The sequence below is a fragment of the Nipponia nippon genome, unplaced genomic scaffold (genome assembly GCF_047370975.1).
Source record: "Nipponia nippon isolate SJK-2023a ecotype South Korea unplaced genomic scaffold, ASM4737097v1 scaffold_1, whole genome shotgun sequence".
Taxonomy (NCBI): Eukaryota; Metazoa; Chordata; class Aves; order Pelecaniformes; family Threskiornithidae; genus Nipponia; species Nipponia nippon.
The window spans coordinates 124,024,667-124,036,260 of NW_028262290.1; the positions used below are offsets into that span (position 1 = coordinate 124,024,667).

General features: G+C 34.4%; 1 protein-coding gene across 2 annotated transcripts in view; it reads left to right on the forward strand.

Annotated features, from left to right (window-relative positions):
• The window catches only part of NEK10 (NIMA related kinase 10), a 106,615-nt gene extending 95,690 nt beyond the window's left edge, over positions 1-10,925 (forward strand). The window contains exons 32-37 of one of the 2 annotated variants that reach the window (XM_087745030.1): positions 676-678; positions 3,228-3,358; positions 6,435-6,545; positions 9,235-9,343; positions 10,729-10,781; positions 10,866-10,925. In XM_087745030.1, the coding sequence (XP_087601156.1) occupies positions 676-678; positions 3,228-3,358; positions 6,435-6,545; positions 9,235-9,343; positions 10,729-10,781; positions 10,866-10,925 (467 nt within the window). Of the gene's footprint in view, positions 1-675; positions 679-3,227; positions 3,359-6,434; positions 6,546-9,234; positions 9,344-10,728; positions 10,782-10,865 lie in introns of those variants that run through there. The other variant, XR_015701485.1, reaches the window with a different exon arrangement.
• Positions 10,926-11,594: the final 669 nt, after the last annotated feature.

An 11,594-nucleotide genomic window follows, 5' to 3' on the forward strand; every position in this document is an offset into this window, starting at 1 on the left:
TTAGGTGAATGTAAATCTGTATGTGCATAAGACTTTATGATCCTCAGGGTATTTCTGTATGAGGAAATTTTCGAATATGGATCTAAATTAGCCTCTGAAGTGTAGTTTAGAGATAACTGTATTTAAGAGAGATACAGAGCTGCTGGCTGAAGTTCAATACTTGGACGTAAGCTCTTTGCTTAGCTTCCCGGTCTAATACTTAACTTTGAAAGATAATTTTGTTAACTAATGTTCTTTAGTGATACAGTAAGTGTTTCATAGTGGAAGTCTGCTGATAAGCTTTTATTTCATCTCTGTGTCTGACAGTGTGTATGACTTAAATACATAAGATTAAAAATCATAAATAACGACTGATTTACCACATAAAAATTGAAGAATCTGATTTAGTTTTGGCTCTATACTCTTTCTCAGCAGGCAAAGCATGATAGAGGAGCACTAGGTAAATAAGAATCAAGTTGTTCTGTTTGTTTTAATTGTTATTTTTAAAACCTGAATGATATTTTGTAAATCTGCACAGTTTGTAGAACACATAATATTTACTTCTATGCCCTAATTCTATTAAATTACCTAAAGCTTGATCAGTAGTATTTCTCTATTTGTTCTTATGGCTGGAATTACAATTATTCCATGGAACACAAACAAATTATTATGTCTTTTTTCAGTTCAATAGTTAAGGTCGTAATGCTCTTTAGTTAACAAAATATAGTCAACCTTTTAGGTATAATATCCACAAATCAGTACTGAGTTTACTGTCCTTTTGAATTTTAAGTAATGCTCACTCATTTAGGTAGTAAAGTGAATTTGGTTTTGCTTTTTATCAAGCTACCTTTAGCTAGTATTTTTCAAATATCTCATTGAATATGGCAGGAAACAAATTGCATAGATATTTGGTATTACTTGCAGGTACATTAGGGCAGTTTTCCTTCAGAAAAACAGCACAGTCTTTTAATCACCAAGATACTGGTACTACAAGAAAAAATGTACCTACAGCAGACAAGTGTATCTATCTCAAATTCTGGATGACCAAGACCATATCTGATTTAATGGCTGTTTGTGATAAGTCCCAAACAGTAGTTCAGTGGGGGAAATAAACTTTCACTTTCAGCTTTTGTTTTTAGTTCTTGATCCCAAGAACGAAATGTTTTCACATAGCTGATATTTTTTTAATCTGATTTTAACACAGAGAATTAAATGAACAGGTTAAAATTGTTGTGTTATATTTATTTTGCTGAAAGAAAAACATAGCTTCTAGTCATGCATGACTTCCTTTGCAGTGCTTTTGTCTATGAAAAGTATACATTATGTACATGGATTTGCTTGACAGGGGATGGTAGTCTACCTTTAGAGGAAGAGGAACAAGTTTACACCTACTCACTATTTTCATAAGATAAGAAAAAAATCAGCTTTCTTGCTCCTTGCCGTGATAATTAATTCACACTTATCTAAATAAGGTCAACAATAATCTAATAAAAATCATATGAGGAAGCCTAAATGTTTGAAGTACTGCAATATTCTTAATTCTAAAGTCATGTTTTTCCTTTTAATTCCAATTTAAGTCCAATTGACTCAGTTCTTTACTTCAGAGTTTGTACTACAAAATGAAGTGTCATTGTCATTGGGTATGATGGATGCTTTTTAGCAAAGATCACATTTGGATATCCAATTAAATAGTTAAATATAAACCTGTGTGTGTTCTGTTTGTGAATTTGTGTATGCATAGCTATTGTGCATGTTGTTAGGTAATAGCTAAAGGAAATGTTCAAATACCATGTGTTTAAAAAAAAAGGTTTTTGAATATCTGTTTTAGAAGAAAATATTAGAAATAACTCAACGCAACATTATTTTCTCGAAGTGCCAATACTTTCTTATTGTGAATCTCCAGCTTCGTGATCTCCTCTTAGTAGTTAGTCAATGAATATTTTATCTTCTGATCTGTCTAGTGTACAAGTCCACTTGAAATGCTAATGCTTAGAGAAATGATATGGAGATACATTAAGAGACACAGCACTTTTCAAAACTGATAAAATATTTAATTTCTAAATTTGTTTAGCCTGTTCTTTTTCTTCAAATAGGTCAATGTTATATCCCATATAAAATGGCAGGGGCAGTGGGGGATAAAATTTTCATTATATATCGTGTATATGTAATGTGCATAGCTCATAATTACATGCGTATGTACATGGGAATTGAATCTGTGTTAATATTATCTGGTGCTCGTAACCCCATTTTGTGGTTTGCTTAACCTCATGTATTTTTCTATCAATATCTAACTAGCTTTGCATTTAAAAGTTTTTAAAACCCACTTTTCCCTTATATTCACAGGTCAACACTACTATTTTTATGGAATTTACAAGCAAAAGCTATATATAGTCTGTAACACCAGAGCAATTGTCTGTTTTCTTTCCTTTGTGGGGAGAGGAATTTTTACAGCATTATTCTTTGCTTAGCATTGATGTTCTTTTATTCTAAAGATGAAAAATGCCGTTTACGTGCTTTATGATGGTGCCATTTTCATCATGGAGAATGCTGGTAACAGGTCCCTTCCATAGTTTCCATCAATACGTCCTTTAGATAGAGTGATCTCTGGTGGGGAGAAATTTATGACAAAGAACAGAAACTACTCATTTTCCGAAGCAAAGTAAAGAAGATCCAAGAGGTTCATAGCTTCTTTCACATTTTCTTGAGGTTTCTCTCAAAACATGCTCTTGCTAGATGTTGGAAACAAAAAGTAGCTGTGATAAAGCGGCACACATCACTGTAAGGCAACATGAAGATATATTTTAACAAAATTGTTCTCCAAATGGTCCTCATCAGACATTTTATTGTAATTCTTAGGGTAAAATGAAAATAAATTTCATAACATCGTAATGTATAAAAAAATAAATATCACGTGTGTTAGTCTATGTAAAAAAAATCAGTTAAAATAAGAAAATTCTGTTTATCATATCTTTAAATTTCCTTCTGAATAAATATGGGAAAACTTTTATGATTAGTGAGGTACATTAATACTTCTTTTCTGCTACAGTAACTTAAAAGTGAATCAGAGAAAGGGATTTCCTTTTGAAACACATTATTCATTACATTTTCTAATCTTTTAAAGTTTTTAGATTATCCTTTTTTTTGTTCCCAACACTATTGGAAAAACAAGTCATGCATTAAAGCTTAATATTTACATCTACAGGTTTTAAACAATGTACACTATTAATATATTAAGGCAACAAAATGAGCTGTCCTTATTTTACTGTTGTCATCTACAGCATCGGCAGGAATTGCTGTATCACAACGGAAGGTGCGTCAGATCAGTGACCCTGTTCAGCAGATTCTTATTCAGCTGCACAAAATTATCTTCATCACTCAAGTATGCGTTACTGTTGCTTCTGACATTCTATACTTTTTAGTTATTTGCTGTTGTCAAAATGATGGTACTGCAAAGTGCTGCTAATTTAGTCACTGTTCTTTAAAAACAACAGAACTTGACATTTTTACAGATGGCAGGATGCTTTAAAAATATATCATTTAAATAAAGACTAACCTTGAATATTAGTATGTGGAGGATGGCAATAATTGAGTCATATGAAAAAATTTATTGGCTCACCTCAGAAAAATGGATTGTACAGTAAATAATTTTGACAACATTCTGTCATGCCACCAATATGAATATTTTAAGTGACTTAATATCATATACTGACATGGAGAGTATAGAAAATGCTTTCCTCTATAGCAATAATTTCTAAATAACTTCTAACTAATAATTTTTATGATCAATAAATAGTAATAATTTATTGGGATTTCTAGTGCAATAGTTCAAATCCTGAATATGTTAAATATTTTGAAATGTCAGATCTTTTTCAAACTTAAGACTTATTTTAAAATTAAGTTCAGCTGTTTCATAGTGAAAGAGAGTTAAAGTTATTTCATGCTGATTCCAAAGCAAAAATGGAGCTGATATAAATCTGCATTGAACTCTCAACTAAAAATGTGATGGAAAACTTCTTATTCTCCAGAAAGATGGCTGCCATTCAGTTTCTTGCAAAATTTGCTCTTATTAAATAATCATCTTTTTATTTTCCAAAATGAAGTATTTCTATTTGGAAAGTGATGTTTATCACCTCAGGGGATTTCAGATTGCTGAGCCAAATTTGTATGTTTTTGTTTAGAACAGAATAGAATAACCGAACTTTACATCTCCTTTTTTTTTTTTTTTTTTTTTTTTTTTTAAATTGTCAAGCTTATCAAAACAGGTAGTACAGGAAATAACTTATCAGGGACAACAAAAACAATTGTTATTTAAAATAATTGGAACTGATTGAATTTATTGCAAGAATGATCTCCTTCACCTGCTAACAGAAACGAGGCAGTTCAGTCTTTATATGCTATATTAGGAGTATGTCCAAGATGCTCATTAGTGAACCTACTCTCTCTATTGAAGAAGGTATTCTCAAGTGGCCTACTAATGAATGCAAGTTATCATAACATGGATGCCTGATAATTGAGATCTAACAGCAACTCAAAGACTTGCTCAGAATTGACCACTGAAGCAGTAGTGACAACTTCGATGCTGTTGGTGTCAGTTGGTTTCGGAATGGGAAGGCAGATAAACCAGGATCCATGCCTGTACTTGCTCACTGTGTACTATGTGCTTCTTTTGTACTTGTTTATGTTCTAACAAATCTAAGGTAGAATATTTTTTATAATAGCTGTTTTCTAAAACTCTGTTACATATTTCAGCTGACAATTCTAAGCTGAAGTTTGCAAGGGAGAGTTCTTGCCTGTTAGTTCTTGGCTCCCAGCAGCCTTCCCAATCCAGTTTCCATGGGAACAAGAGTCAGAGTGATCTCTGGAAAACAATGTAAGAGCTTTTAAAAAAGCATTATGTAAATCTTTGGCCTTTTTTTTTTTTTTTTTTAACTGATCTGACATCTGATTTCATTAAAACAAAAGCTAAAATTGAACATTAGTGCCTGAGGCAATTCTGAGTTTCTCATGCAGTGGACTTTTACCACCTTTGCTTCAGAATATCCCATTATGCCCATGGTACATTAACTGCACAGAGCTCATTGCAGTAGCATGTAGTTTATGGAGTATCTTGCAGGCCTTTCCTAAGGCATCTTTTTTTTTTTTTTTACTCACTTATAGGCTAAGGGACATTCAACAGCTGACTTAAAGCATATGTGTAAGGCCTTAGCTGCATGAAAAAGAGAGTAGTATCTATCTGTAACAAAAAGCCTGTATGCAACCAGCTGTCTGATGAAGTCTTTTATGCTTAGGATGTAACCTTGATCCCTGGTTTGCCAGAGCAAATCAGGACTCCTGTGAGGCCAATATAGCTGTTCCAGATTTCTAGCCGTCGAAGAGCAGTAATTTGTTCCAATGGGAAAAAAAGTCTTTATAATGTGTACTGTGACAGTGTTTGAATGTGAATCATAAGTGGTCAAACCTTCCCTGAGTAGTCAAAAAGCTTCCTGAATTCCATGGAGTGGCACTTTGTGAATTTACATAAGTGATGTGATTATAAACTCTATACTAAATGGTAGAAAATCCTGGTTTTATAAACACTGTCTGCAGGTATAAGCAACTATACAGAAACAGCATAAGAGATCCTTCCAAAAGCGTAGTGTGTACCCTAGAATTGCCATCAGACTGGGTTGGTGTCATTGCAGTGACCAACAGCTGAAGCTTTACATTTACTGTTGGAGCATAAAAATAATTTTAAAATCTCAAAGAGCAAAGGAAGAGACTTCCTTTGAACTGTCTATTGAAGGCTTTAAAACACAATAAAGTATGATTTGTGCTTTTCTTTTGCAAATATAGTTGAAAGACGTGTGCTTTTTAAACCAAAAAATACAGGAGAAAAAATATGCAAAGTCAGTTTTGCTTTATAGACAAGCGTAATATAAATTACCTCCCACAGGAAGCTTCTGGCAAAAGAGACATTCTGAATTGTATTAAGAGGTACATAAGGACCTTAAAAGAGCCTGCTGAAGCCATGAGGAAGATACACATTAATTTCTACACCCACTGAATAAAGGTCTAAGCTTCTTGAAGTTCCATTAATTTCACCTGGAGCGACTCATTATAGCTAACATGAAATCTACTCCAATGTTCTATGGGCTTCATCTGTAGAAAAATGTCCCAAATACTAGCACTTTGATCAGGGAGGCAAATCTAGTATTACCTATATTAGGCGTACCTTCAAGGCTAGAGGGACTGAGTTATATGATATCCCAAGCCTAACAGAATGGGCAAACTAAGGAGCATTATTATAATATGCCATTAAATCAAGTCTTGTACTGTTGTTTATCACCATGCTATTAAACATCAATGTTTCTTTTTGCAGTGTAGCTACTTTTTTCAATAATGACACTGATGATTAGATCATCTTTATGGGAGGTGTAACTGAGTGGTGAAAACATCTGTTTCTTTGTTTTCTATAGCTTCCTCCAGCTTTGCAATGCAACTGGAAAAGGAGAATCATTGAGAGATTCAAGAAGTCCCTCTTCAGTCAGCAGAGCAATCCTTGTAATCTGAAATCAGAAATGAAAAAGGTGTAGTACACCATTTACCATCTATGGTTGACTTTGTCTCCTCTTCTGCTTGAATTAAGCTGCTGATAGTAATATCACAAAAATATAAGTGTAAGATTCCATTTTTAAAAGGAAATATTTAGAATGTTCTCTATCTATCTTTTATTTGGAAAATATGGAGGCTTCTTAAGTAAGCAGTTTCTACAGATTGTTTTCAAGTTTGTGTCTGATCATTAGGACATTTTTTGTAAATGGAAAGGACCTGCTAGCTGCTAATATGCAAAACCAGACTTCATCTCATCAGGGCTCAGAAAGAGAAGGGGAAGGAAAATGTAACTTTTTGTGGCAAAGGCTGATAAAGATTATGTAAGCTCTTAATTTATGTAAGCTCCTCTTAATTTATTATTAGTTTCCCAGTATTATTCATGTTTTGGAATGTATTCCTACTAAAACTATGAATTTTAAGAAAGCACTGTCCCAGAGTGTCTTGAATATAGCATACTTTATCCCATTGTTGCGTAGTGTGTCAGAAACAGTTTAGTGTCATCCGTTTAAAAATACCACAGATCTGCAAAAATGGCATGACTAAAGAACCATGCCTGCATGTTTTCCAGTGACATGCTGGGTGCTCTCCAACAGAGAAAGAGCTAATGACCAATATTGGCATTTCTAAATGTTCCTTCAAAATCTCCTGAGAAGGCTGTAGTCACAAGAGGATCTGAAAATGACATCCTTGGCATCTGTGTACTATGGGAGACTGTGAGGCTAAGATATTTCATTCTTTAATTGATGACTAAGCAGTTATTAGGTATGGTACTGTATCTAAAATCTGATGACAAAGATAATTTCTTATCACTCACATAATTCCCCTGTGTAATCTAATTTGATTGTCACCTACTTGCACTGAATTGTGGAATCTTCTAAGTCATTGTTTCATAGAATCATCATAGAATCACAGAATCGTTAAGGTTGGAAAAGACCCTTAAGACCATTGAGTCCAACCGTTAACCTGGCACTGCCAGTCCACCACTAAACCATGTCCTTAAGCACCACGTCTACCCTTCTTTTAAATACCTCCAGGGATGGAGACTCAACCACTTCCCTGGGCAGCCTGTTCCAATGCCTGACTACCCTTTCGGTGAGGAAGTTTTTCCTAATATCCAACCTAAACTTCCCCTGGCGCAGCTTGAGGCTGTTTCCTGTCATCCTATTGCTTGTTACTTGGGAGAAGAGACCGACCCCCTGTTTGTTTGCTATGGAGTGGACTGACCCCAAATGCTAAATCCTTCCTACACTTATGTAATAACTAATCTGAGATGCTTAAGCTCCATGGAAGGTGGCTGCTTAGTGTTTACATTGGTTTACAGTGGTAGTACATTGGAAAGATAGTTAAAGATGCCTCTCTCTGAGCCATCGGTTTCATGCCCATTTACTGTCCTGTAAATCAAGCCGGGATTTACATTAAACAGTTCCTGTGTTTCAGCCATAACATTAAATCTAAGAAAATATTTGCTACTTGTGTATTGAGTTGATGTTTTCAGGAAAGGATGCTCAAAAATATGGTAAGAAAAAGGAAGTGTTTATTATAAAATTAACCTAATTTTTCAAAACTATTGGATTTAAACCTGAAGAAAAGGGAAAAAATACACTATTTAAAAAGTAAATGGTAGTAAATAGAGGACATTTGAAATGCTGAATGCAATTCTGGGTATTTCTACCTTGAAGGAAATAGAAACTATAAATAGAAAGCAACAACAAAAAGCGCAGTTAGAAGGATGGAGAATTGATAAGCATCAGTGAATAAATGGTACATATTTTACCAAAATCACCACCATAAATATGTTGGGTAACATGGATATCATTTGGAGGTAATAGGAAGAACCTAAATAGAGAAAAGAATTAAGTTGAACTCTTCCAGCAAGTGTTGTTATGAGGTTGTACAATTTCTGCAAATAAAATCTAGAAATCATGGGTTTTTAACTATGCTGAATTAGAAAACTTAATTAGAGTAACAGACAAAAAGATTCCTTCACTGATTGGTGGCAGGGTAAAGGTCTTCCAACAACAGATATTATTCTGTTTCTGTAACTGTAAAAGTGTTAACATGCTGCAGAATGCAAAACTGGAATTTCTCTCCTGCCCACAAAGATATATTCATGTCAGAGTTGTTACCAGTGGATATTTTCAAAACTAGATGTTTTTAAGTTTATTGTCAGTATCCTTGTTCACATAATTAAGTAGCTAAACTGACTCAGGTTTCAGAACTGCTGGGATCTCTCTAATGGGAATTATAGCGCTTGAATGTGGACTAACGATTTCACTTGAAGCCCCAGTTTTGAAAACCAGAGCCATCAACCGTTTCTCTCCTAGGTTTGAGGAAATACACTTCCCTGTTTATCTTCACACAAATGTATAGTTCATGACATTTTATTCAGATAGTCTAAAGAACTCTGTGCTTTCTATTAAGTGCAGATTGGCAGCTTGCAATGTTCAGTCAGTGTTTCTGGAGAGAAGAAGGTAAGACATTCATAACTGTGTTCACCACTTTTTCATTAATCTAAAAAGTATTGAAATCTCCTTTGACTCCTGATTGCACTGGGAAACATAGGAAAGGGTAAGCTGCCTCATAGAAGCCTGAAGTTTTGGCAAATGGGAAGGGTGGAGATTTCAAGTGTCCTTTGCTTTTTTTCTCTTTTTTTTTCTTCCCCAGCTGCTGCAAGGTTCTCCTGAATTGATGGAGCCCAACTTCTTCACAGCAGATTGGCATGTGGTACTTCTCTCTTCAGGTGGAAATACGTTGCTTCCAGATGATAGAAAAGGTAAAGAAAGCAACAAAACCTCTCTAATGGTACACGTATTTCTAATAAAGTGTATGGTATCAAAGCAGAAGGAATTGCTGCTCTGTCTTTAAACACAGTACAGTTATGTTGACTATACTGATTTTCATTATTAGAGTTTCGTTTGTTTGGTTTTTGTTTTGTGTAATTCCTGGTAAGTTATGCAGTTTACCACTGATGGAACATTCTACTAATTTAAGAGAATATACTTTGGAATTACAAAGAAATATCAAAGATGCAAATAACACATGGCTCATCCATGAAAATCAATAAAAATGTTTGTAACTGAAAATATCCTACTTAGGATTTACCTGTCCTTGCACGCAATTTTTAAACAAACTCTATTTAAACCCTATGTTGTTCTTCTGTCATGTTTGAAACAATTATACTGGGATGATTTAATTACCTAGCTAGATCAAGCCCTACAAACTTGAGGAGAGAAATGCTACAGGCTATACCACATCTATATAGTATGAAGTGTATACATATACTTCAGAAAACGAATAGTGTCAAATATACTTTGGACTACTGATCCTCAGAGTGACAAATCATGAACTCCATCTTTAATCAAACCTACCATCACTGGCATCATCCAGGGTGAGGAACCACAATTCCTAGTTCAGAGACTTGTTTCATCATATGCCTCTGTGCAATGGACATAAGGGAAATGTGCAGCCTGTATTTTGGTATTTGTGCCATTTGCATTCTTCTAAATACACGAAAAGCTATGTCACAATCCATGGACTAGTGGACATAGTAATATTAAAAACTGTGGTGCCAGAAAGAAGGGTGAGAAGCTTTGGGTTTGCTGGCCTTTATGTTGAAACTAGCATATCAGTCCCACAGCTTACTGCAAAAAGCGAAAATAATACTAGGTGTCAAGGGTGATACTTGAGTAGGAAATGAGTCCCTAACAATCACTTTAAATGTGAGCTTTATTTTGTTCCTGGAGACAACAATGCAATTTGATCAGATGCTCAGTATCTTTAATTTTTGAGTCTCTTTCTTAACCTGCAAAGAATACTTTTGTCCTCACAAATTGCTGCTGGCTGTGTGCCCTTTCCACTATAAATTGTGGGGAAGAATAAGAAAGTTCCATTGCTGTGTTCTGTACCATTAAGTATTTAAAATATTTTCCATCAGTTAGAACTCTTTCATAATGTGATAACATTGTGTGCCTCAAATGTTCACATCATGCCATAAGATGCCTCTCAACTTTGGAGGGGGTCATTGTGGTCAGTGGAATAAGCTGCTGATAGTCAAGCATCTCTCTTGTCATTATATTTGTACTGGAATTGCTAAGAAACTGATGAGGGAGCACAAACCCCAAATTCAGTAGTGTAACATTACTTGCCTTTTACTTGAAGGTACTGTTGGCACTTCCGACATAGCAGAAGGGATGACATATGAACAGTTGCAGGTAAGCTCTAAATATACCTATATGTATTAATTTATTACTTTTAATAAAGATAATTTACTGAAATAAATTTCTGTTGTCTTGTAGACTCTAATTGAAGAGGTTCTAGAGGAAAGTGGTTATTACAATTTCTCTTGTAACAGGTGAGTCTGTTCAATTTAAAAAGAAAAAGTTAATTATGATGTGCTAAACCCAAATGTATCATCTGACTGTTTACGTGATTGCAATTTCACTTTAAACTTAGTGCAATACATGATTTATTATAATACATGGATGCATGGACTGGAAGAAATATATATGGGACATATTTGCTAATCTAAGCAGGTTTTTTTGGCCGCATCTGTTTTCTTCACTCAGATGATAGAGTGGTACAAGTTTGGCAGCAATTTCCTCACATTTTTCCCATATAAAATCGCAGCTGAACAAAAGTTTCATTTAAATAGAAGTATGTTTTATTATAATACTCTACCATTACAGGGTTGAAAGGATGAAGCTGACATATTTAGTAAACTGTTTGAGTACAGCACAACAAGCAGAATAAGTAGTTGCAAGCGCAAAAATGCAGGGGATGAAAAAAAAAATTAATGGTCTTTGAAACTGGACAAATGCCTTGTCCTAGATATGGTATATCTTTTCTGCAGGAAACCTTTGAGGAAAACAAGAAAGAAAATACATTTAAAATGTCCTTATAGTCCACAACATAAGCTTAGCATTTCTCATTCTTTTTACCTGTTATTTATCATCTTAGATATTCTTTAGTGCAAAAAAAGTTCACTACTTCCATCAAGTAAGTCCGTTCCTTGTCTTTGCTGTAAT